We start from the raw sequence: 27,322 nt of genomic DNA on the forward strand, positions 1-27,322 counted from the left end.
CAGGTCCTTGGACTCCTCCACCGGCAGAACACAACTACACGACGGCTGGAGGAGGAGCGCCTCATCTTCCGCCTGGGAACCCTCCAACCACAAGGTATGAATTCAGATTTCTCCAGCTTCCTCATTTCCCCTCCCCCCACCTTGTCTCAGTCGGTTCCCTCAACTCAGCACCGCCCTCCTAACCTGCAATCCTCTTCCTGACCTCTCCGCCCCCACCCCACTCCGGCCTATCACCCTCACCTTGACCTCCTTCCACCTATCCCACCTCCATCGCCCCTCCCCCTAGTCCCTCCTCCCTACCTTTTATCTCAGCCGGCTTGGCTCTCTCTCTCTTATTCCTGATGAAGGGCTTATGCTCGAAACGTCGAATTCTCTATTCCTGAGATGCTGCCTAACCTGCTGTGCTTTGACCAGCAACACATTTGCAGCTGTGATCTCCAGCATCTGCAGACCTCATTTTTTACTAAAAGAGCCCACGTCCCTACTATGACCATTATTCGCAAGAATGACCACCACTTATCCCTCAGCATCACCAGAATGGTGGCAGGTTGTCGAATCATCGATGCATTTGCATTTGAGATGTTTTTTTGCAAATTGGCTGCTATGATTCCAATGTTACATCTATGTTTATGCTTCAAAATGACTCTATTGGTTGTATAGTGCTTTGGGGCACCTTGATGTGTTTTTTTTATTCATTTGTGGGATGTGAGCATCACTAGCTGATCATTTGTTGCCTGTTTCTACTTGCCCTTGAGAAGGTAGAGGTGAGCTGCGTACTTGAACCTCTGCAGTCCATGTGCTGTGAGTTGACAACCAATTCCTTTAGGAAGGAAATTCCAGGATTTTAATCCATCCACGGTCATGGGTTGGCGATATTTCCAAGTCAGGATGGTGCGTGGCTTGAATGAGACCTTGAAGGTGGTGGTTTTCCCATGTATCTGCTGCCTTTGTCCTTCCAAATAGCTGTGGTTTTATTTTGCAAGGAGCTGTCTGAGGATCTTTGGTGAACTTCCGCAGTGCATCTTGTAGTCGGTACACGCTGCTGCTACTGAGCATTGGTGGTGAAGGGGGTGGATGGTTGAATGTAGTGCCAATCAAGCAGGCTGCTTTGTGCTGGATCGTGTCAAGCTTCTTGAATGTTGTTGGGGCTGCACTCATCCAGCGTGTAGGGAGTATTCCATCACATTCCTGACTTGTGCCTTGTAAATAATGGACAGGTTTTGGGCAGTAATGAAGTGAGTTACTCCCCTCAGTATCCCTATCATCTGACCTGCTCCTGTTGACTCTGTTTATCTGGTGAATCCAGTTGAGCTTCTCATCAATGATAACTCTCAAGCGTGTTGATAGTGGAGGATTCAGTGATGGTAACACTACTGAATATCAAGGGCAGTGGTAAGGACAGTACTTAGATTGTCACTTATTGGAGATGGTCATAGCCTGGCATTTGTGTGGCGTAAATGCTACTTGTCACTTGTCAGTTATAAAAGACATTTGTGAGCATTTGTATTTTAAAATGTCCGAAGTGTGCTGAGAATCTTTTTAATGAAAAGAGCTGCGATGCAATGTATTGCGTTGAAAGGCCAGTCAAATTAAATTCAAGAGTCACTTTCACAAGGGAGTTAGAACAGAGGGAGCTGGGACTGCAAGTGCATCAGTCTTTGAAGTGGAAGGGCATATTGGGAGAGTGATTAGCAAAATTGAGATCTTCATAAACAGAGGCATGGAGTATAAAAAACATGCAGATGCAGCAGGTGGTCAAGAAGGCAAATGATATGTAAGCCTTTGTATTGGGAGGATTCGAATTGTACAGTGCCTTGGTGAGTATCATGTGTAGCTTTGGTCTCCTGTTTGGAGGAAGGATATTCTGACAATGGAGGGAACACAACAAAGGTTTATCAGCTTGATTCCTGGAATGTTGACTACACTTGCGACTGATTTGATTTGATTTTTACTGTCATGTGTACCAAAGTACAGTGACATGTGTTGTCTTATGTGCTTTACAGGCAGATCGTATTCTCCAAGTGCATTAGGGTAAAAGAACAGAGTGCAGGATACAGTGTTACAGACGCCCAGAATGTACAGAAAGAAAGAGAGAGAGATCAACATGAACATTTAAAGAGGTCCTTAAAAGACTGTAAAAATCTTTTGAATACACTCAGGCCATGAAAGTCCTGAAAGGAATACAAGTTATCTCTATTTGAAAAGTACTTTTGTACAGTCTGTGCAGCAACAATGAATAAAACTTCACTGAAACAAAGTTATAAAATGTCACAGTGTTTCCAAGAACTTTGTGTTGCTTGCCTTTCTTTCTTTAGTATTTATGCTTTTTGAGAACCAGTGTGGAATTATAAGTTAACCTGCTATAGAATTTGCCATGTACAGACATCTCTGAAATCAGCTTATTTTATGGCTTTTATTTTACAGGGAAGGAATCCTTTTTTTCTTGAACCATCTGTTATAATCACCATCTCTGATGGAAGCAAGATGACAAATAACAGTGGAGTGCAAGAGGAGGTATGATACAGGCCATTGCACCGTTTTGTGATGTGAATATAGTAGCAATTCTAAATTTTATGCATTCAAGAGCATTTTAGCAGTGCATTGCTATGCAATAAACCTTATGTCTTTTGTCCCCTCCAAATGATTGTCCTGGTATTATGATCTGCTTTTGATGTATGTGTTTAGGTTTCCTTGCGTTGGTGGTGTCATTTCCTGTTCTCTTTCTCAGAGGGTGGTAAATGGGATGCAAGTTGATGTGTTTGTTGATAGAGTACCGGTTGGAATGCCATGGTTCTCCGAATCCTCGTTTATGTCTCTGTTTGGTTTATCCTAGGATGGATGTGTTGTCCGAGCTGAAGTGGTGTCCTTCCTCATCTGTATGTAAGGATATTAGTGATAGTGGGTCTGTGGGTCATGTCTTTTTGTGGCTAGTTGATGATCATGTATCCTGGTGGCTAGTTTTCTGCCTGTTTGTCCAATGTAGCATTCGTTACAGTTCTTGCAAGGTATTTTGTAAATGATATTAGTTTTACTTGTCTGTTTAGAGTCTTTTAAATTCCTTAGCTGCTGTTTTCATGAGTTGGTGGGTTTGTGGGCTACCATGATGCCAAGAGGTTTGAGTAGTCTGGCAGTCATTTCTGAGATGTCTTTGATGTAGAGGAGAGTGACTAGGGTTTCTGGACGCATTTTGTCTGCATGTTTGGATTTGTTGCTGAGAAATCGGTGGACTGTGTTCATTGGGTACCCGTTCTTTTTGAATACGCTGTATAGGTGATTTTTCTCTGCTCTGTGTAGTTCCTCTGTACTGCAGTGGTGGCTTGTTGAAATTAAGTCCTTACTGTCATAAAATTCACAAAAAAGGAGGAAAACAATAACAAATTGCCATTCCTAGATGTCTCAGTAGAGCAAACAGCCAATCGGGAACTTTAGCGTCTATTGGAAAACAACACATATAGACCAGATATTGAACTACAGAAGCAATCATCCCAACATCCACAAACATGGCTATGAGTCATTAAACTACCACTGACAGCCTGCAAATGCACAGACGCTCTGGCGAGAACGTGCGATTGACATGCTGAAAGGAGTAGGTATCCTGTAGCAGGTTGAAGGGAGCATGACTATGAAGATCTCGGCCCCCAGAAGGGGTGTCTCGGTTTCATGATCGGTTAAATAATGATGTGGTCTGTTTCAGCAAGTTTCACAGTTTATTCTGATGCCTGGCATAGGTTTGTCCAGCAACACAGAGGTTAACAGCTTCTGTGTTCCTTGGAGAAACTGCGCAAATTCACTTAGAATAAAGGCAATTTTTTATAAGTTTCTTAAGAAGTAGTACAGCCTTAATTACAGAATAAATTCAATAAAATGTAATAAATGACATAATGGACAGCAGGTTAATCCAATGATATTTTCTGGAAAACAAAATTATTTACTACACATTTGTTTCTTCCCACCTGCATTTCAAGGTTAACTAAAATAGTTAGTAATGTCCTCTCTAGCTTAGTTAATTCCATGCTGTGAATCTGCTCTATCAGTTAGCTCAGCAATGCAGGAATACAGCCTTGAGAAACCATTTTAAACACGGCGTTAATTTGCATCCTGAAGCCATTTTGCTATGTTACTTTGTTTTAAGAAGCCACTTTGTGGTTAATAAAAGCATGCATAAAAATGATTACTCCTGACAATGGTTTAATTCCAGATTTTAGATCCTCATCTAGATAGTCTTGACATAAACCCAGCTTCGTTTGTGTATGTTCAGATGATTGCTTCTGTAGTTCAGTATTTAGTCCGCATGTGGTGTTTTCCTGTAGATGTTGATTTGAAGTTCCCCACTGGCTGTTTGCTGTATTGTGACATCTAGGAATGGTAGTTTGTTGTGTTTTCCTCCTCTTTTGTGAATTTTATGACAGTAAGAATATTATTTTTGATCTTGAAGGTTTCCTCTAATTTGTTTTGTTTAGTGATGACAAAGGTGTCATCCATGTAGCGAACCCAAAGTTTGGATGGATGATTGGCAGAGCTGTTGTTCAAATCTCTGCATTACTGCCTCTGCTAAGAACCCTGATATCAGAGATCCAGTGGGTATTCCATTGGTTTGTCTGCAGGTTTTGTTATTGAAAATGAAGTGGGTGGTGAGGCATAGGTCCACTAACTTGACAATGTTGTCCTTGCTGATGAAGTTGGTGGTATCTGGTATATGTATCTTTGGTTCTTCTAATAGTGTAGGCAGTGTTTCTTTGGCCAGGTAGATGTTGATGGATGTGAACGTGGCTGTTATGTCAAAGGAGACCATTATTTCATTCTCTTCCATCTTGGTGTCTTTGTTGTTCAGAAATTCTTGGCTGGAGTGAATGGAGTGGCACGAGTCTTCTAGTAAGTGTTTTAGTCTTTGGTGTAGTTCCTTGGCTAATCTGTACATTGGTAATGAGATTATGGGTCTGAGGAGGGTTCTTGGTTTGTGAATTTTGGGTAATCCATACCATCCTCTCAGAAAAAAGCAGGAAATGACATCACCAACCCAAGGAAACCTAATCACATAAGGGAAAGTGCGTCATAACACCAGGGCTTCACTGGAGGCTCACTGATGTTACTTAGTATGGTGACGAAATGTCTGAAAATGAACCGTCCAGCTCAGCAAGCAAACCTACATCCAGAACCTTAACCTGAGCTACAAATCTTCTCAAAACTCACTAATGTTTATTCTTTATTGTGTTCTCATATATACCCACGCCAGGGAAGGATGTTAACTGCCCACATGGGTTTTTATTAGAATCTTGTAGCTTCAGATCACTTAAACTGGATGTAAAAAGCTGGATTCGATATGTTAATACAATTCAAAATGGCAATCTGCTTTGAATAGTTCAGACTCTGGGTTACTCATGGAGTCATAGAGATGCGCAGCACGGAAACAGACCCTTTGGTCCAACTTGTCCATGCCAACCAGATATCCTAACCTAATCTAGTCCCATTTGCCACCACTTGGCCCATATCCCTCTAAACCCTTCCTAATCGTATATCCATCCAGGTGCCTTTTAAACACTGTAATTGTACTAGCCTCCACCACATCCTCTGGCAGCTCATTCCATAATTGCACCATCCTCTGTGTGAAAAAGTTGCCCCTTAAGTCCCTTTTATAACTTTTCCCTCTCGCCCTAAACCTATGTCCTGTAGTTCTGCCTCCAGTCTGAAAATCAACCCTCCACTACCACCTTCTTATCTTCAGTCTTCGAGCCAGTTCTGTATCCAACCAGCTAGTTCTCTCTGTATTCAATGAGATCTAACCTTGCTAATCAATCTCCCATGAGGAACCTTGTTGAACACCTCACTGAAGTCCATGTAGATTGCGTCTACCACTCTGCCCTCATCAATCCTCTGTTACTACTTCAGTAAACTCAATAAAGTTTGTGAAATATGATTTTCCTTGCACGAAGCTATGCTGACTATCCCTAATTAGTCCTTGCCTTTTCAAATATATGTAAATCCTGTCCCTCAGGATTTCCTCCAACAACTTGCCTACCACTGATGTCAGGCTCACAACTCTATAGTTCTCTGGCTTTTCCTTACCACCTTTCTTAAATAATGGCATCATGTCAGCCAACCTCCAGTCTCATTCAATGCCTGTAGTGTAGAAATAGGGCTTTCGGCCCAAGTAGTTCACACTGACTCTCCGAAGAGCATCCCGGAATCACCTCCTACCCTATCCCTGTAACCCTGCGGTTCCCATGGCTGATCCACACAACCTACACTTCCTGGACAATATGGGACCATTTAGCATAGCCAATCCATCAACCTGCAAATCTTTGAATAGTGGGAGGAAACCTGAAACCCAAGCAGATACAGGGAGAATACACACACTCCACACAGATGGTCACCCGAGGGGTTGAATTGAACCCAGGTCCCTGGCGTTGTGAGCCAGCAGTGCTAACCACTGAGTCACCATGCCACCCAGATTAGAGGTCAATAACTTAACTGCCATACCATGACCAATTTTGGGCAGAGCAGAGCAAAACAAGATACAATGGGATACGTGGATATGCTGATCTATCAAGCTGATGAAAGCAAGGCCACTCTGGTTGATTCATTGAGTACTCTGTGGGACCTATGTTTGATTGAAGCTTTCCTCAGTTGCTGCTGCTGCCACATTTAAATAAAATATGACAGTAAGGAACCGTCTCGAAGTCATCTGTTGACTTGACATGTCTGAGGAAGTAGACACCATGATAGCATTTTAACACTGTTTATAACTACATCTCACTGACAGCATTTCAAGAAGACAGCTCACCACTACCATTTTCTACTTGGGATTGGACAATAAATGACACACCACCAGCAATACTCATATCCATGAAAAAAAACTTAACAATCTTTCTACCAGATCTGACATTGACATAAAATGATTTTTTGCACATGTCACACAAACACGTTGTAAGTTGCAGATCTTTCTGTTAGCAAAATTAAGGAGGTTTACATCGAGAGCTTTAGGGAGCATTTGGCCAGAATGTTTTATCATGTTGAATTCACTGACTCCCTTAAAGTAGCAGTGACTGTGTAACATGTCTCTAATCTCCTGTGGGGTTTGAAATAAACTTGTTGACTCTGGTTGGTATTTTCGGAATGATGGACAAGCCTGGCTGAACCAATGACGGTAGTTGCAGATCAGAGCCCAGCTGTTGTCTCTAGCAGTGAATGCTTGGATATGTTTAATAGGATTTGCATGAATTGTCAATTGTCTTTAGGTAGAAGGAGATATTGTCTTGCATAGTGTTGCTTAAATGCTATCGCTCGCTCCATTTCCCCCTCTCTTTCTTCACTCCCCTCCCTCTCAATTACTTCCCTTTACTCAAAGAGCTAGATTTTTACAATCGATTAAATAGATAAGGGCTAAAGTCTGCTGGTGGTTTCCCTCGTGTCTCGATGTAAGGCAAACAAAAATATTTTTAAAGCTTTTCTGTAATTCTTTAAGTCTCTGTTAAATGATTCTTCATTTTTAAAGACTTCTAAAATCTGTATTATTGCAATCTAACTGACGTTTTGTGAAACATGAACTTGAAACTGAAGGAGCAAAAGTAGACCGTTTAGCTATCAAATCTGCTCTGTCATTCAGTGAGATCATTGGCTGATGTATTCATCTTCAAATCCACTTTTCTGTCTTTTTTCCCATAACTGTTGGGTGGAATTTCATGAGATTTCGGAGTCATAGAAATCTATGGCACAGAAAAAGCTCCTTTGGCCCGTATGCACTGGTCAAATGCAAATACCTAGCTATTCTAATCCCATTTCCAGCACTTGGTCCATAGCCTTGTATGCCTTGACATTACAAATGTAAATCTAAATGCAGTACTACTTAAATGTTGTGAGGGTTTCCGTCTCTACCACCTTTACAGCATCTAGATTCCTCCCAATCTCTGGGTACAAGGTTTTCCTCATGTCACCTGTAAACCTTCTGCTCTTTGCCTTAAATCTATGCTCCTTTGTCATTGTTCTGTCAACTCACTCACCGTGTCCCTATGAAACAATCCATGCATTGTAGTTTATTTTTAATTCACTCACGGCACATGGACATCGCTATTGCCCAACCATAGTTACACCTGAGCCAAGTCCATTTCAGAGGATAGTTGAGAGTCGGCCACATTGAGCCTGGAGTCACAAGTAGGCCAAACTGGGTGAGAATGGCAGATTTCCTTCCCTAAACAACATTAGTGAGCCAGGTTGCTGTTTTATGACAATTGACCTTTTTTTTCATGGTCATCGGTAGATTCTTAATTTGTTTTTTTTAATGAATTCAAATAAAGGTATAACAGCTTTGTTGCAGCTTAGACCTTGGGATAATTATATTTGTTCACTCGTTGTTTCTGGGCAGGCTATCATCTTCTAGTATTACATCTCGTTTTGAAGTATAGCGTGATGCCATAGAGCTGTCTTTCTGGTGATCTCCCTTATGTTTATGTTGTCTGCAATAAAAGAGACTTTGTTTCTGCTGCATGTTTCATAATATCCTACATTATTTCACAGCCCATTCAGTGTGTTTGAGGCACCATTATTGTTGCAATTTACAAACCAGAACAGTCAATTTGTGCACAGCAAACTCTAGCATCAACAAATAAATGTTCAGGATATCTAGTTCAGTAATGTTGATTGAGGGATAAATATTGGTTAGGTTGTCCTTTTTATTGTCAGCTTAGTGCTGTGGGATCTTTTATGTCCACCTCAGAGCAGATTCTTTAACATAATAACCACAAAATTGACGTGGGGTTGACTTGGACTAGTTTCTGACAAATGTTCTGAAACAAATGTTTCTGATCCTAATATTGATTCAGAAAATATGGACTTTTCCATTTTTTAAGTACTCTTCTGTATCAGTTGTGTTCCTGGTTGAGTGCCTATTGAATTTGCTCTAAACATGCTGCTAGTGGTGTAGTGAGACTGAAAATTGTTAGAAAGCACTGTCACAACTCAATTTGTCCTTCTGCAGTCAGACTCACTACTATCCTCAGGGAATTGATGGAGTCGAAGACAAGCAGGAGCTACTCTGCGGCTACATCAGTCGAGAGCTATCCTAAAGGGAATCGTGTCTCAGAACAGATATCCAGGCAACCTAGCCTCCAGAACCGTCTGTACTGGTCAAGTAATGAAAACATTAATCAACATTCAGGTGGTTTCCTCATTTCTATTAATGCTGCTGTAGATTTCAGTCAATAATGATATTAGTAGCCATGGAAGTGAACTGAGCACCTTGCTTCTGGGCTGTTTGGCAGCAGTCTATTGATCTCAACACTCATAAGCTTATAAGCCATTGTTTCCCTTTAAAGAGTAAAGTTTTGGCCTGGTGAGTCTTTGATGTTGATCCACCTTAACCTCAGTGGCACTATTGGTATTGGCCATTGATAAATAACTATCCCAAGTGCTTGACTTTTCCATGGTCCTCTTTAATTCCTCCCATTGCATTCCCAGCTGTTCTTCCAATACAGACTTCAAATGGCCAATCCTACACAAATAGAAATTCTCCAGTACTTGGTATGAAATGGTCAAAATAAGAGATTCTTGGGGCCAGAAGTTTCCGTGATGAATTAGCCTTTTGGAGCAAGTTAGCCTGTTGCACTCTGTCTGCTCTTGATGATAACCCAGTGACGAGCTGATTAAGTAATACCAATCAGGCAGCATTCTGCTTTAGTTATCACCTCACAATTCAGTGATGGTGTCCAAAAAGAGTGTTAAGAAATAATAGTGTTATGGAGGGTGATGCTTCAGGGCAGCTGCCATCTCTAAATATGTTTTGACACAGTTTTAAAACAATAAATGCTAATGCCCTTGGGGGCAGTATAAGGAAAGAGAGTGAGGAAAATCAGCAGTGCAAGTGAATGGAACTGTTAGATATTGGAAGAATCAAAGCAGTTCCCATGTTAACAGTTTGTAAATATTTATTCCTGGGATAAGGGTGTTGCTGTCTAGGCCAACATTTGTTACCCACACCTAAATTCCCTTAGGGTGTCAATGAGCTGCTGTGTTGAACTGCTGCAGTCTATGGTGGTCTTTACGCACAATTTGGAGATTCCGGTGTTGGACTGGGGTGTACAAAGTTAAAAATCACACAACACCAGGTTATAGTCCAACAGGTTTAATTGGAAGCACACTAGCTTTTGGAGCGACGCTCCTTCATCAGGTGATAGTGCAGGGCTAGATCGTAACACAGAATTTATAGCAAAAATTTGCAGTGTGATGTAACTGAAATTATACATGGAAAAATTGATAATCTGTTAAATCTATTCTAACAGATGAAAGGCTTAACAAACAATCAGTTTTTCAATGTATAATTTCAGTTACATCACACTGCAAATTTTTGCTATAAATTCTGTGTTACGATCTAGCCCTTCACTATCACCTGATGAAGGAGCGTTGCTCCAAAAGCTAGTGTGCTTCCAATTAAACCTGTTGGACTATAACCTGGTGTTGTGTAATTTTTAACTTTACGCACAACGCTATTGCGGAGTCATCGAGGTATTTACTGCGCGTGTCATTTTTGATTGATGGAATTCATGAGTTCAGAAGGTTTTGTTGAAGGATCCTGGGTTAGTTCTTGTACTGTCATCTTGTAGATGATACAAACTGCTGCTGCTTTATTTTACTGGTGGAGGAAGTGAATGTTTGATGTCAGTGCAGTGCCAGTTATCCTGGATGACGTTGAGCTGTTTGAATGTTTTTAGAACTATTCTGATCCAGGCAAGTGGAGGATATTCCATCACACTCCTGATTTGCATCTTTCAGATAGGGCTTTAGGAGGTGAGTTACTCACTGCGGAGTTCTTAGCTTGTGACCCTGTTTCAAAGCCACAGTATTTGGCTAATCCAGTTTTGTTTCTTCTCTTTGGTAATTCTTAGTATACTCAGCCACTTGGCTATTTCTAGTCAGTGGCAACGTCAAGGTGTTGGTATTGGGGTATTCTTCAAATGCTATTGAATGTCAAGGAGACTTAGTTGCATTTTGCCTTGTTGGAGATGGTCATTGCCTAGTGTGTGTATGGTGTGAATGTTACTTGCCACTTGTCATACCAATCCTGGTTGTTGTCCATCAGCTTTAGTACCTGATGAGTCAGAGTCATACAGCACAGAAGAGGCTCTTCAGCACAACAGGTCTGCATTAACCTATTTACATTAATCCCAATCTCTAGGACTTGGCCCATAATGTTGAATATTATGACATTACAAGTGCTCACCTATGTATTTTTAAAAGTTGTACAGTTTTCAGCTTTTACTGTCCTTCCAGGCAGCATTTTCCATATACCCACCACCCTCCAGGCGAGGAAACAGTTTTTCCAATCCCCTCTAGGTCTTCTGCACTTCACCTTCTTATTGACCCCTCAACGAGGGGTATCAACTGTCTCAATCCACCCATATAATCTTAAACACCTCAATCAAGTCCTTACTCAGCCTTCTCTGCTCTAACAACACAAACCTAACACCCTGCCTTCATAACAATAGATTGTAAGAGTATCTTCCCCATGGTAGACATACCTAAGACAAGAGGGCATAAGATTAAGGTGAGGAGCAAGTGGTTTGGAGGAGATCTGAGCAAAACAGATTTACCCAGAGGGTGGTAAGTGTATGGAAGTACTGCCTGACAACATGGGGGAAGCAGGGACTTCTGCAGCATTCAAGAAGCATGTATGTGAGTTCTTAAAGACATCAGAGCATAGACTGTGGACTAAGTGCAGGTACTCCATTTGGATATATGCAAACTGCAAATGTGTTGCTGGTCAAAGCACAGCAGGTTAGGCAGCATCTCAGGAATAGAGAATTCGACGTTTCGAGCATAAGCCCTTCATCAGGAATAAAATCCCTTTATGTCCGGGATCATACTAGTGAAGTTTTCTCGCATTCTCTTTAGAACCTGTATGCCCTTCTTTGAGTCAGACGCAAATCTGCATGCATTCGCCATTCATGATCCACCAAAGCCGTATACAAGTGCACAAAATCTTCCTTACTCTCGTACTTGTACTCCAACCCATTTGCAACAAAAGCTAGCATATGGTATGCCTTCACAGTGGACAGTTGCACTGTTAGTTTTGTATGACTCATGTATAAGGATACTCTGATCTCTCTGCCAACCTTTTCAAGTTCCTAATTGTTTTAAAAATGCTTTATTTTCATCCTACCCAACAGAATGACTTATGGAGTACAAATGGAATAGACTACTGATATACTCCCTTGGGTTTAGAAGATTGCTAAGTGATCTAATAAAAACACAATATGACATAGTCGGTGCTGATTTATTTCAATCTTGGAATAAATGATCAGCTTATTAGGACTGAAGAAAGGAAAAATGTTTTCATTCAGACATATGCAAATTTTGGAATTCTCAACCTCCGAGAGCTGTGGATATTTAGTTAATGAACATCTTCACCATGGAATTGATCATTTTCTGGATGCAAAGGAAATCAAGTTCATTAAGCTAGTGGAGCAAAAATGGATTTAAGGTAAAGGATTAGCTATGATCCTTTGAAGGGCAGCAGATCTGAAGGATAGCCGATCATTCCAATTTCATATATTCTTACAAGTGCTCAGTTTATCACTGATGTCATGAATGCTGAATTTTACAAGGTTTTTTTTAAAAATATACCGTTGAATATACAAAATAGGAGTAGAAAGACACCATTTGGCCTCCCAAGTTTGCTCCACCATTCAGAAAAGTTTTGGCTGACCAGTTTGAGCTTCAAATTTAGCATTCCCATCTGTCCCCAGTAACCCTGGATTCCCTGTTCCCCTGTTTGTCAATGTCAATCCATGTCTGCTTTAAAACAAATCAGTGATTCCAGCTCCACTGCATGTTAAGGCAGAGCATTCCAAAGATGGGCAACTCTGAGAGAAAAAAAATTCTTCCTCTCTCCCCTGGAAGGGCCACCCCTAATTTGGAAACAATGCCCTCTAGTTCTGGATTGACCCACAAGGAGAAACTTTCTTTCCATGTCCACCTTGTCAAGATCATTCAGGATCTTGTATATTTCCATCAAGTCATCCTTTACTCTCCTAAACTCCAATGGAAACACGGCCACCCTGCCCAACCTTTCCTCTTACATTGACCCATTCATTCCAGATATTAATCTAGCAAACCTCTGAACCACTTCCAAAGTTTTAAAATCTTCCTTAAATGAGGAGATCAAGACTGCACCAGCTATTCAAGATGTGGTCTCACCAATACCCTGTATAACTGAAGCACAGCATCTTTACTTTTATGTTCAATTCTTCTTGTGCTAAAAGATAGTATCCCATTAACTGCCTTGATTACGCGATGTACCTGCATGCTAACCAACACCTAAATCTCTCTGTACCTTGACATTCTTTCATCACTCTCCAGTTAAGTAATATTCACTGAACAGTAAGAATAATTTCACGTTTTCCCACTCGACCAGGCAGACATATGCCAGATGAACGTATCTGTATCTGTCTGCAGCTTCCTTCATATTGTCTTTGCAATCTGTTTTCCTATTTTGATCGGGTCTGTGAATTTAGCTGCCATGCCTTTGCTCTCTCATCTAAGACATTGAGCTAATTGTAAATATTGAGGGCTCAGCACAGATTCCTGCAGGATCCCACTCATGACATCGTGTCAATCAAGCAAAGACCCGTCTGCTAGCACCCAAACATGTATTTGTGCGAATGTTACCCTTGACACATTATCTTTTATTTTTCATAATAACCTTTTGATATGGCACTTTTTGAAAATCTAAGTGCACTAAGTCTACAAGTGCATGTTACTCGTAGAGTCAAACAGCAGGGAAACTGACCCTTTGGTCCAACTCATCCAGCCAACCAGGCATCTCAGTCTGACCTATTTCTAATTGCCAGCGGTTGGCTTTTATCCCTCTAAATCCTTCCTATTCACATACCTATCCTGATGGATGCCTTTTCAATGTTGTAATTGTACCCACCTTTGCTACTTCCTCTGACTGTTCATTCCATGCACGCACCACCCTCTGCATGAAAATAAAACTGCCCTTCAGATTCTTTTTAAAATCTTTCCGCTCTCACCTTAAACCTATCCCCTCTAGTTTTGGACCCCCCTGTACTGGAAAAAGACTTTGCCTATTCATTCTATCTATGCCTTTCATGATTTTATAAACCTCTATAAGGCAGCCCCCCAACCTCCAATGCTCCAGGGAAAATAGCTCCAGCCTGTTCAGCCTCTCTCTGTAACTTGTTCAAAGAAGTCTAATAGTTTAGTTAAAGATGGCTTCCTTTTGACAAAACCACACTGACTCTTCCTGATTACCTTGTCTGTAAATAAATCAGAATTTTGAATAAACACCTCAGTTTGGAGACATGCTTTTGTTATCCACTTTCCCTGGAGAGAGAAACTCTTTTTTTAAAAAAAACCTATTGAAGTGGAGGTGGCAGTTTTAACAAGTTTTGTAGGGAAAGAACTGTTGAGGCGCACAAACAAAAGAGCTACTTGGGAAAGCATTGTGAACGGTTTTGTCATAACAACCAAGCAGGATACAAACAAATGTATGAATTAGGTACATAGAAACTAAGTATGGGAGTAAGCTATTCAGCCCTTTCTGTCTGCTTCTCATTCATTATGATTGTGGCCGATCTCCCAACTCAATAAACTGTTCAACTTTTATTCCATATCCAGTATTCGGATGAAACAAATTTCTCCTTGTCTCTATCCTAAATTGTTCGCCCATATCTTGACACTGACCCCTGGTTCTGGACTGTCCTACCATTGGGAACGTCCTTGCTGCATTAATTTTGTCTCGTCATGTTGAATTTTATCGGTTTCTTTGAGATTCCCCTGTCAACATCTAATGAATATAATTCTGCTTGATTCAACCACTTCTCATACATCTGACTCACATCCTTGGAATGAGTCTGATAAATCTTGTGAGCAGTCCCTCTACACCAAGAATATCTTTCCTCGATAAGGAGACAAAAATGGCACAAGAATTTCCAGATCTGGTATCACCAAGACCCTGTACAATTGTAGCAAGACAACCCTACTCCTATACAACACTGAATTGCAGAATCCCGTAGTGTGGAAGCAAGCTGTTTGGCATATTGGGTCGACACCAACCTGTGCCTGTAACCCTGCATTACCCATGGAAAATCCATCTAACTTAAACATTCCTGGACACAATAGGTGATTTAGCATGGCCAATCCACCTAACCTGCACATCTTTGGATTGTGGGTGGAAGTAGGAGCACCCGGCAGAAACCCACAAAGACACAGGGAAAATATGCAAACTTCACTCTGACCGTCAATCCCTGGGGCAGTGCAGCAACAGTGCTAATCAGTGAGTCACCGTGCTGCCCCTTGAGTCCACTTGTGATGAAGACCAACATACCATTTATCGCCTTGACCACTTCACATGCTTTACTTCAGCAACTGGTGTATGAGGACACCCAGCTATGATTTGCACATTTCTCACCCCAACCCCTGTCAATTTATAACTATTCAGATAATCTACCTTCCTGTTTTGCTCCCAGAGTGAATGACTGCATGTTTGTCTACATTATGCAATATCTGCCATGCATTTGCCCACTCTCTCAGCCTGTCCAAATCAAACTGATGCATCATTGCATCCTGCTCACAACCCACCTTCCCACCCAGCTTTATGTCATCTAAATTTGAGGATATTATTCCCTTATCCAAATCATTATTATATACTGGGTCTTGGAATTGATACCTGAGGTACCCTACTGGTCATTACCTACCATTTGGAAAAACACCTGTGTATTTCTCCTGTTGTCTGTCTGTGAACTAATTTTCTATCCATCTCAATACACAAACCTCATTCCCAATTTTCAGTTTTACTCTTATGTTGTTGAAAACCTTCAGAAAGTCCAAAGAAGCCACATCCACTGGCTCACCTTCAGCTCTACTAGTTGCATTCTTAAAGAATTCTAGATTTGCTAAATCCTAAAATAAGATTAGGGTGCCGTGATGGCTCAGTGGTTAGCACAGCTTCATCACAGCGTCAGGGATCTAGGTTCGATTCCACCTTTGGATGACTGTGTGTGGAGTTTGCACATTCTCTCCATGTCTCCTCATATCTTCTAAGTACTCTGGTTGCCTCCAACGATCCAAAGATGTGCAGGCTAGGCGGATTAGCTGTGCTAAATTGTCCCATTGTGTTCAGGGATGTGGAAGCTAGGTGGACCTTCCATGGGAAATACAGAGTTACAGCCCCAACGTAGGGGCTGGGTCTGGGTGGGATGCTCCTCAGGGGGATCGGTATGGACTGAATGGCCTACTTCCACACTGTAGGGATTCTGTGATAAGAGGCCATAGAGTTGGGGTTAGTATATTGGCATGGGTAAAGAATTAGCTGATGGGCAGGAAACAGCGAATGGGGATAAGGAGTTCTTTTCCAGATTGGTGACTTGTAACTTATGGTGTTTCACAGGCAGTCAAAGCAACTGTCTACAATACGTACTAATGACTTGGAGGAAGGAAGTCAATATATTGTAGCCAAATTTGAAGACAATGCAAAATAGTTGGAAAAGCAAGTTGTGAAAGGGATACAAACCATTCATAGAGAGATAAAACAGTGAACTCTGGATGTTGAATATCTGAAACAAAAACAGAAATTACTGGAGAAAACCAGAATGTCTGTCAGCACCTGTGGAGAGAAAGCAGATTTCACACTTCGAGGCTAGTGACCAGTGACCATTGGATTCAAAATGTGAACTTGTTTCTCCATCAATTTCTGGTTTAGTTTATAGAGACAGGTTAATAGATTAAGTAAATGGCCAAAAAGTTAGCAAATGGATTATGGTGTGAGAAAATGTGAGGTAGTTCTCTGATGTATGGTCTGCCTGCAAAGCATATACCTTAGTACACGTGATGGTAATAAATCAAAATTTTGAAAGGAAGAGCAAAAGAACAGTATTATTTAAATGTAGAGAAACAAATACTTGTTCAATTTATCTGCTTTCTTTTCTTCACTATTTATTTACTTGTCTCCCTTTCTGTAAGACCTGTGGTTCACTTTAACTTATTCTTTTTAAGTGTTTCCAGAAACTCTTACTATCTGGTTTTATCATTCTAGCTAGTTTCCCCTGTACTTTAACTCACTCCCATCCTACTGGTCTTTAATCAACCTTTGCTTTTTTTAACATGTTGGGTTCAGTCTTTTGAGTTGTTCACTTGTGGGATTTGGCCAACATTTATTCCCCTTCCCTGGTTGCCCTTGAGAAGGTGATAGTGCGCTGCCTTCTTGAACTGCTGCAGTCCATGTGCTGTTGGGGAGAAAATTCCAGGATTTTGACCCAGCGACACTGAAGGAACGACAATATATTTTCAAATCAGGATATGAGTGGCTTAGAACAGAACTTACAAGTGATGCTGTACCCATTGTAGTTGTTGCCCTTGATCTTCTAAATGGAAGTGGTCATGGGTTTAGAAAGTGCTGTCTAAAGATCTTTGGTGAATTTCTGTAGTGCATCTTATAAATAGCAAAATCTGCTGCTATTGAGCGTTGTCAGAGTGTGGATGGTTGTGATGTAGTGCCAATCAGATGGGCTGCTTTGTCCTGGATGGTGTCAAATGTGTTGAGCATGTTAGACCTGCATTCGTCCAGGCAAGTTCTGCTACACTCCTGATTTGTGCTTTGTAGATGACGGAGAGGTTTTGGGGAGTCAGGAGGTGTGAGTCACTTACTACAGTATTCCTAACTTCTAACCTGCTCTTGTAGCCACTGTATTTAGATGACAGGTCCAGTTCTGTTTCTGGTCAATGGTAACCCCCAGGATGTTGTTAATGTTACCCATATTTGCATAATTATAGGCTTTTTCTTGAAGTTTGATATCTTTAAGCTTTTTTAGTTAATTGCAAGTGGTGGATCCTTGCTTGAAAAATTTCCTTTTCAGTGGAATATATTTATTCTGAAAGGGCCGAAGGGCCCATTTCCAAACTGTAGGGGATCTAATCTAATCTAATCACCTGAAATGTCTGCAACTGTGCCTTTATTGACTTGTTTCTCAACCTAATGGATTTTAATAAGGCTTTTGACACAGACACTCCTAGCAGGTTCATCCAGAAGATTAAGATGTATGGGATCCATGGTGATTTGGCTACTTAGATTCAGTATTGGCTTACCCATAGAAGGAGAGGGTAGTGATGGAAGGGTGTGTTCCTGGCTGGGGGTCTGTGACTGGTGATGTTCTGCAGGCATCCGAACTGGAACCTCTGCTGTTTGTCTGCTGTTATAAATGACTTGGATAAAAATGTAGATCAGTAAAATAGTAAGTTTGTAGGCAACACAAAAATCGATAGAGTTGTGGATAGTGTAGAAGATTGTCAAAGGATATAGCAGAATTAAACATTAGTTGCAGATATGGGTGGAGAAATGGCAGATGGAGTTTAATCGGGCTAAATGTGGGGTTCTGCATTTTGGGAGATCAAATGTTAAGGAAAAGTATACAGTTCATGACAGCACCCTGATCAGTATTGATGTATGGAGGGATCTTGGGGTTCAAGTCCATAGCTCCTTGAAAGTGGCTGGGCAAATAGATGAGGAGGCAAAGAAGGTGTATTGCATGCTTGCCTTTATTGGTCAGTGAATTGAGTACAATGGTCAGGTTGCTATGTTGCAGCTCTGTAAGACTTTGGTTAGGCTGCACTTAAGAGTATTGCATTCAGTTCTGGTTGCCACATTACAGGAAAGATATGGCAGCTTTGGAGAGTGTGCAGAATGGATTTACCAGGATATTGCCTGGATTAGAGGGTATGAGGAGAGGCTAATACTCTAGAGTGGCGGAGGCTGGAGGGCGACTTGATAGAAGTATATAAAATGATGAGATGCCTTGATAGGGTTGACAGTAAGAACGTTTTTCCCAAAGTTGGAAATGTCTAAAACTATGTATTTAAGGTGAGAGGGGGAAAGTTCAAAGAAGACATATGGGGCAATTTTGTTTACACAGAGATTGGTAGGAGTCTGGAACACATTACTGGGGTGGTGGTGGAGGCAGATACGATAGGGGCATTTAAGGGACTTTTAGATAAATTCATGAATGTGCAGGGAATGGAAGGATATGGACCAAGGGCAGGCAGAAGGGATTAGTTTAATTTGGCATCATGTTTGGCACAAAATCGTGGGCCGAAAGGCCGTTCCAGTGCTGTTCTGTTCTATGTTGTAAATATTGCTCCTCAAACTGCAAACAGATTTACCCTTGATCATGCTAGCGTCCAGGATTCCCCATGTATGGCATCCGTGACACGTCACCTCTTCTGTCATCCTTGATCTGATTTAATTAATGATTGATAAAATAAATCAATTATTTATTTTCCTTTTTGATGTTTTAGTTGTCCTATCAATATTTCCAGATTATTTTAGACCTTAGAAATAGGATAGATCTTAACAATTTCGCAGATGTTCACTCAACAGCTCACTTCTTCCCTTGGACTCCAACCTTTTCCTAGAAGATGAAACATTTAGACTTTTTCTAAGTGGAAGAGTTGTTGAAGGTCACTGAATGTTTTAATCTGCTATGATGGAGGAAATGACCCTTCACTGGAAGTGACTGTGGGGCTGTTCTGACAATGCTCCAACTTAACCAGAATAATATGGAATTAATGTGAAACATTAGTTAGGACACAACTGTAGAACTGTGCACAGTTCTGATTGCTACATTATAGGAAGGATTTAATTACACTGCGGGGGGTGTAGTGGAGATTCACCAGGATGTTGCCTGGCCTGCAGCAGTTCAGCTATGAAGAGGTTGCAGTTGCTTTCTTTAGAGAGAGAAGGATGGATCTGATGGATGTGTACAAAGTTCTGAGGGGCTTGAATAAGGAAAATTGTTTCCCCTTTAACAGAGGAGTCAATAACCTGGGGCATAGTTTTAGGGTAAGTAGCTAGAGATTTACAGAGCATATGAGGAAAAAATATTTTCACCCAGAAGGTTGTGAGTATCTGGAGCTCTCCATTGAAAGGATGATGGAGGCAGGATCCCTCAAGACATTTAAGAACTATATAAATTTGTGCTGGAATTCCACAGCATACAAGGCTAAGGAAAGGTGCTGGGAAATGAGATTAGAATATGTGTTTTTAAAAAAAACTGAAAAAACAGTGGATGCTTGAAATCAGAAACAAAAACAGAAATTGCATGAAGCATTCAGCAGGTTTGGCAGCATCTGTGGTGAGAAATCAGAGTTACTGTTTCAAGCCCAGTGATCCTTCCTCCGAATTAACCTAGTCCTCACAATAGGACTGGTTTAGTTCTGAAGAAGGGACGCTGGACGCAAAACTTTAACTCTGATTTCTCCCCACAGATGCTGCCAGACTTCGTGAGCTTTTCCAGCAATTTCTCTTTTTATTTAGAATACAGAGAAAATGAGGATTGCAGATGCTGGAGAACAGAGTCGAAAACTGTGGTGCTGGCAAAGCACAGCTGGTCAGGCAGCATCCGAGCAGCAGAAGAATTGACGTTTTGGTTATAGGCTGTTCATCAGGAATGTGAGTGGTGGGGGGGAAGGGGGCTGAGAGATGAATAGGAGGGTGGGGGAAGGTAACTGGGAAGGTGATCGGTTAGAAGGGAAGGTGGAGCGGATAGGTGGAAAGGAGGATGACAGGTAGCATAGTTCAAGAGGGTGGTGCCGAGTTGGAGGTTGGATTTGAGACGAAGTGGGAGGAGGGGAGATAAGAAAACTGGTGAAGTCGACGATTCGTGTGGTTGAAGGGTCCCAAGGCAGAAGATGAGATGTTCTTCCTCCAGGCTTGGATTTGGCGATGGATGGCAGAGTGGGAGGGGGAGTTGAAGTGTCAGCTACAAGACAGCGGGGTTGTTCGATGCACATTATCCCCTGCCATTTCTGACATCTGCAATCAGACCCCACCATCAGAGATGTATTTCCCTCCCCACCCCTATCTGCGTTTTGCAGAGACCATTCCCTCCATGACTCCCTCGTTAGGTCCATGCTCCCCACCACCCTACCTCTCCACTCCCAACACCTTCCCTTGCCACCGTAGGAGATGTAAAACTTACGCCGTCACCTCCGTTCAAGGCCCCAAAGGATATTTTCGCATCTGCAGAGATTTTCCTGCATATCCAAACACCTCATCTACTAGAAAGCAAACCCAGTCTGTCCAACCTTTCTTCGTAGCTAAAATCTGTCATGCCTGACAACAACCTGGTAAACCTTTTCTGTACCCTCTCCAAAATATCCACATCCTTCTGGTGGTGTGATGACCAGAACTGTAAGCAGTATTCCAAGTTATGCCTAACTAAAGTTCTATAAAGTATTCGCATAATTTGCTGATCCTCAGTGCCCCTTTCAATGAAGGCAAGCATACCATAGGTCTTTTTTTTTTACTACCTTATCTACTTGCACACCTAGATCCCTCTGCATATCAGTACTCCTAAGGGTTCTGCCATTCACTATATATAATTTCCACCTGTACTCAACATTCCAAAATGCATCATATTGTGTTTGTCTGTATTAAACTCCATATGCCATTTTTCTGCCCAGATCTGCTGTATCCTCTGACAATCCTCTTCACTATTCGCAACTCCACCAGCCTTTGTATCGTCCACAAACTTACGAATTAGACCATCCACATTTTCCTCCAAATCATTTATGTAGATTGCAAACAGCAGAGGGCCCAGCACTGATCCCTGTGGAACACCAAATAGTCACTGCCCTCCATTCCCAAAAGCATCCTTCCACTGCTATCCTCTGTCTCCTATGACTCGATCAAGTTAATGAATTTCCCTGCACAAAATCGTGCTGTCTATCACTAATAAGTCCATTTGCTTCTAAATGCGTATAGATCTTGTCTCTGATGATGTTTTCCTATAATTTCCCTACCACCGACAGGCCTGTAATTTCCTGGATTATCCCTGCTATCCTTCTTCAACAACGAGACTACAATGGCTATTCTCCAATCCTGTGGGATCTCACCTGTGGGTAGATATCTGTCAATACTCCAGCAATTTGTTCTCTTGCCTCCCTCAATGTTCTGGATAGATCCAATCAGGATCCAGCATCTTACCTACCTTAATACTTTTTTAAAATGCATAACACCTCTTCCTTTCTCATAGCAACTTCGCTTAGAAATTCAACACTCTCTTTCCTGGGTTTATCCTCCTCAAATTCCTTCTCTTGGGTGAATATCAACACACAGTATCCATTTAGGACCTCCCCTCCCTTTTCTGGCTTCACACATAGATTCCCTCCTCTGTCCTTGAATGGGCCAACCCTTTCCCTAGCTACCCTCTTGCTTTCTTTATAAAAAGCCTCACGAGTCTCCTTAATCCTATTTTGCTCATGATTTTTCATGACCCTTTTTAGCCATTTGAATTCCTTGTTTAGGCTCTTTCCTACTTTCCTTATTTACCTTGAGGGCTTTGTCAGTTCACACCCTCTCAGAGCTCTTTTTGATCAAGGTTATAATAGCCCTAGTCATCCAAGGTTGATGTAACTTGCCACACCTATCCTTCATTCTGGCAAGAACGTGACGCTCCAGAACTCTTTATCAACTGCCATTTGAAATACTCCCACAATTCCGATGTGCATTTACTTCAAGCAGCTGCCTCGAGTCAAAATTCTCCAGTTACTGCCTAATATTGTTATAGTTTTCCTTCCTCCAATTTAACATCTTCACCCAAGAACTGCTGTTATCCCTCCTCTTTCAGCCAAGTATCTGTAATTGCAATAATGTCATACAGAGCACAGAATGACAGAGCAGACTCAATGGGCAAGATGACCAAGTTCTGCTCATCTTTACTTAATTGTGTCCAAAGCACTTTGGATCCCCTGAATTGTTTGAGTCAATTTAGGATGTGCTGAGGTTGTGGAAGACCTTATTACACAATATTGTGATTATTGTCCAGTGTCGAATTTAGGCTGTCCGTCCCTTGTTACCTTCAGCTAACATTTCATTTGCCTATTCCTTGCCTTTACCCTTGTGTTTTTGATTGTAGGTGTTGCACAAATATAAGTTGGAATGTGTATAAAAATACAGGACCTGTTCGGAAAAGAAAAGTGTGTTTTGACTTGTTTGGAAAAAATAGTGCGTGTAGTGTGTGTGAGAGAGAATGTGTGGTCGTGTTTGCAGATACTGAGTACTTTCAGAATAGTTTGATTTTTGTCAGATTTTAAGTATTTTTTTAATATATATTTATCCTGTCACTTGTTGTATGGCGATTATGTCCTGAAACAACAATCTGATCTGTGCTGGTTGAAATGCAGTTAGGGAGTACTCCCAGAATAAATTGTACTGAAATAGAGTGGCATTTAATGGAGGGGAAGGGGTTCTCTCACACCAGCTCAAGAATCGGTGAAACTACCGTTCAGTTAAGTGTCAATCAGACATTTGATTAAGCAGCAGTAGACGTTCCCTGCTCCTGGACTGCGAGGGTGAATGAGCTGCTTGCTAATTATAGTGTTTGAGTGGAATTGCCAGTGGTTACTGCTGCTATGCTCAATGCTCGTAATAATCACTGGATCCCAGGCCACAGGTGAGTGATAACAGGATAATATTATGGGGAAGGAGGATGAGAGGGTTTGGATCAGGGCATGGCTCCCAGTGGGGACACCTTGCAGATGCTGGATTCCTCAACCATATTTTGAGTGGGTTTGTGAGGGGGGTGGAGGCTCTCCTCCTGTAGTGGTTTGCTTGCTATTCTGCCCACATAGTTAGCCTACTGCTTTATCTTTAGGTTGGAAGTGACCGCATCCCCAATCTCAGTCTTCCTGCTTAATTGCCCCTCCCACCCGTCAAATAAAACTTTCCTATGCGAAGGCATTAAATTCTGTGTTGTTGATTTTGGGCACATTACTAAAATGTTACATCATATTTGTTCTTTGAATTTTATTTTCCTATTGCAGCTTCACCTGCCATTAAATTCCCCCTTACCTGGCAGTGAATTAACAAAAGAGCCATTCCGTTGGGATCAGAGGTTGTTTGCGCTGGTCCTTCGTCTCCCCGGTGCTTCATCTCTCGAAGCAGAGCAACTTGGCAGTGTACCTTCAGATGAGTCTGCAGTAACCCAAATGTGTGAAGTAACAGGAGGTGAGTGAACAATTACATTGACCAAGGGAAAGAAGTTGATTTAGATTTCTGAGCTGAATTGAGTACTTCTGTCTGTCTGGGTGGCTAGTGGGTGCACTTGGGTAAGTGATGTTGTGAATGTTGGACATTAAGGTGCTGAAACAGATTACTAAGTTGTGGTAATACTAATAAATTATTCTCTTAATGAATGCACTGCCAGAGTGGATAATTGTCAGAAAATCACATTTTATTGATGCCTACTTACACATCAGAGTGTGGATCTTTGTAGAATTATTAAAGTCATTACCTTAAAAACAAGTTATGTCACTGGGACATGAGCAGCATTAATGTGGATTTGCTGTCTATACCTATTTACCCTTGAAAGTGATAGGTGAGGTTCTCTTCACCACTGAAGTGGTGTTGATATTTGTTCAGGGAAGGTCTAATAATTTATATTCAAATTGCAATGGAGATCTCATGTCATTTTGTGTTGTCAGTCATCTTAGTATTGAGTTCTTATGGTGGCTGTGGCTAATGCTGTCAAAGTAACTTCAGTGAGCTGTTGCAGTGCATTCAGCTGATGTACACTTTACAGCCCTGAGTGAGCCAGTGATAAAGGGGCTAGGCATTGAGTTCAGGTATGCAGGTCGAGTATCTTGGATGATGTTCAGACAAGATGAAGGTACCTTCACAGGTTTGACGTGCGTTTTTTTTTTGTTTATTGTTTGTCATTACTTAGTCCTTCTGTGGTGTGACTATATTTTGCCTCAGTCACTGAAGTAAATTCCCACATTTAACTGTCTTGTTTTGAGATTGGATGAGTCTCCCAGTCTAGGGCAAGAGCTTGACTAAATCCAGACGGAGACTGACAAATGACAAGTTTCCAAAATTGGATATGTCTCTCAGGGGAAAAGATTCTAAAACACCAAAGTGAAACATGGTATCAGATATGTTAGCGAAGTGTCAGCCAATGAGATTGCATCATAAGGGGGTAGTATGGGGGGATAGAACAAGATATACAGACTGTCAGAGGGTGAAGAGAGGGATTAAGCAGTAAAACTAAAAAGTGCTGAAACTGTTTATCAGGTTAAGGGGAGCGTGGAACCAGTAAGAAGCAAGAGACATTGGTGGAAGTCTTTTGTATGCTAACAAAGAGTAGCAGTGACAAAGAGCGTGGTATAAATCAGGAATTTTGAGGCACTGTCAAATATAATACAGTAATCATAGGAGATGCCAGTCTAATTAGTGCTAATGCTGTGGACACCAGTTTTGTGGAATGCATACTTGATGTTTTCTAAAACAGGATTTTGTTTTATGGTATGTGGACATCATTGGTTAAGCTGACATTTGTTTTCTGACCCTAATTTGCTTTGAACTGAGTGGGTTGCTCCACCGTTTCAGAGGGGAGTTAAGAGTCGACACTTTTTTGTGGGGCTGGTAACAGTTGTAGGCGAGATGTGGAGGAAACATTAGTGAACCAGGTGGGTTATTGCAACAATCAATATAAGATTTGAGGCCATAGACACATAACAGCAGGAATGGCTATTTAGCCTGGCAAGCATACTCCACTAGTTAATACGATCATGCCTAATCAAAATGCTTCAATGCGTTTTATCCATCCAATTCCTTTCATCTTTTTTGCTATTGTTAAACAAAAATTTCAACTTCTACTTTAAACATACTGAAAGGCTAAGCTTTCACAGCTCTCTGGGTTGAAGAATTTCAAAAGCTGTATAAGGGTTTAAAAAAATTCTTTCCTCTTCTGGGTTCTAAATGGCATTCCTTGTTATTTTTAAATGGTGTTCTCTGGTTTAGACCCCCCCCCCCTCCTTCCCCAAACAGGAGTGATGACAATCACCAAGCTGCCCTGGACCTTCCATGTAGATGCGATGGTCAAGAGGCACATTGTTCTTCCTAAGGCGGCTTAGGAAATTCGGCACGTCCATAAGAATTCTCGCCAACTTTTACAGGTGCACCATAGAAAGCATTCTATCTGGGTGTATCATGGCCTGTACGGCAACTACTCTCTGCACAGTTCTGTAAGAAACTAAAGAAAGTTGTGTGCACAGCCCCGACCATCATGGAAGCCAATCTTCCATTCATGCACTCCATTGACATGGCTCATTGCTGCGGAAAGGCTGCCAACGTCATCAAAGACCCCTCCCACCCACCTAATGCTGTTTTCCAACTACTTCCGTCAGGCGGAAGATATAGAAGCTTGAAGCTGCGCACCAACAGATTCAAGAACAATTTCTTCCCTGCTGTTGTTAGACTGCTGAATGGACTTCTCTAACTTCAAATAATGTTAATCTTGGTTAACTCCTGTGCAGTCATACCTTGTATGACTCTTTCTGTCTAAGCATGCTAAAATCTGCCTTTATAAACGCTTGCAAAATGAAGCTTTTCACTGTACTTAGGTACATGTGACTACAATAAATCAAATCAAAAGGAGAAACATCTTACCTGCATTTACCCTGTCTGACTCTCTAAGCATTTTGCATTTTTCAAATGACATTATTCTCTTAGGTTTTGAAGAATGAGACGTAAAAGCTTACTTTTAGATTAGATTCCCTACAGTGTGGAAACAGGCCCTTCGGCCCAACCAGTCCACACCGACCCTGTGAAGAGTAACCCACCCAGACCCATTTCCCTCTGACTAATGCACCTCGCGCTATGGGCAATTTAGCATGGCCAATTCACCTGACCTGCACATCTTTGTGACTGGGAGGAAACCCATGCAGACACCGGGAGAATGTGCAAACTCCACACAGTCAGTCGCCCGAGGCTGGAATCGAACCTAGGACCCTGGTGCTGTGTGGCAGCAGTGCTAACCACTGAGCCAAGTTGCCGCCCAAATCTTTGCCCAATCTCTTTTCATCGGTCAGTCCTGTATAGCACTCCTGTGTCAGTAATCTGGTTCCTGACATAAGGAGAAGAAGACTGAGCAATTTACTCCAGGTCCACCTTTACTGTAACTACCATCCAATTCCAAAGTTATTGATTTAATTTAAATTCCACCAGCAGTACAATCCTGAGTCACTGGAACATTAACCTTGGCCTCTGAATCATTAGTTCAGTGACATTGCCACTATACCACCATCTCCCCCTGTGCAATTAACAATGGTACATTAATAATCTTTTAAAAACGAGCCTCTGCAAAAGAGGAAGCTGAATTTGATTGTTAAGTTTCAAAGTGATGCAGGTCAGTCTGAAACAGGAGCTTAATCTAAACAAAGGTAACTATAAAGGTATGAGAGTTAAATTAGCCAAGGTAGATTGGATAAGTTTGTTAAAAGTAGGTCGTCATTGGCTAGCTTTTCTTTTAAATATGGT

At 41.5% G+C, this 27,322-nt stretch overlaps 1 protein-coding gene across 5 annotated transcripts in view; it reads left to right on the plus strand.

The window, feature by feature from the left end:
- ints6l (integrator complex subunit 6 like) overlaps positions 1 to 27,322 on the plus strand; it is a 159,797-nt gene that overhangs the window by 50,230 nt on the left and 82,245 nt on the right. For 2 of the 5 annotated variants that reach the window (XM_060832371.1, XM_060832372.1), the window contains 2 exons: positions 2,425 to 2,514; positions 23,827 to 24,010. In XM_060832371.1, the coding sequence (XP_060688354.1) occupies positions 2,425 to 2,514; positions 23,827 to 24,010 (274 nt within the window). Of the gene's footprint in view, positions 1 to 2,003; positions 2,083 to 2,424; positions 2,515 to 8,971; positions 9,152 to 23,826; positions 24,011 to 27,322 lie in introns of those variants that run through there. The other 3 variants (XR_009645188.1, XM_060832373.1, XM_060832374.1) reach the window with 3 other exon arrangements.

The sequence above is a fragment of the Hemiscyllium ocellatum genome, chromosome 11 (assembly GCF_020745735.1).
Source record: "Hemiscyllium ocellatum isolate sHemOce1 chromosome 11, sHemOce1.pat.X.cur, whole genome shotgun sequence".
Lineage (NCBI taxonomy): Eukaryota > Metazoa > Chordata > Chondrichthyes > Orectolobiformes > Hemiscylliidae > Hemiscyllium > Hemiscyllium ocellatum.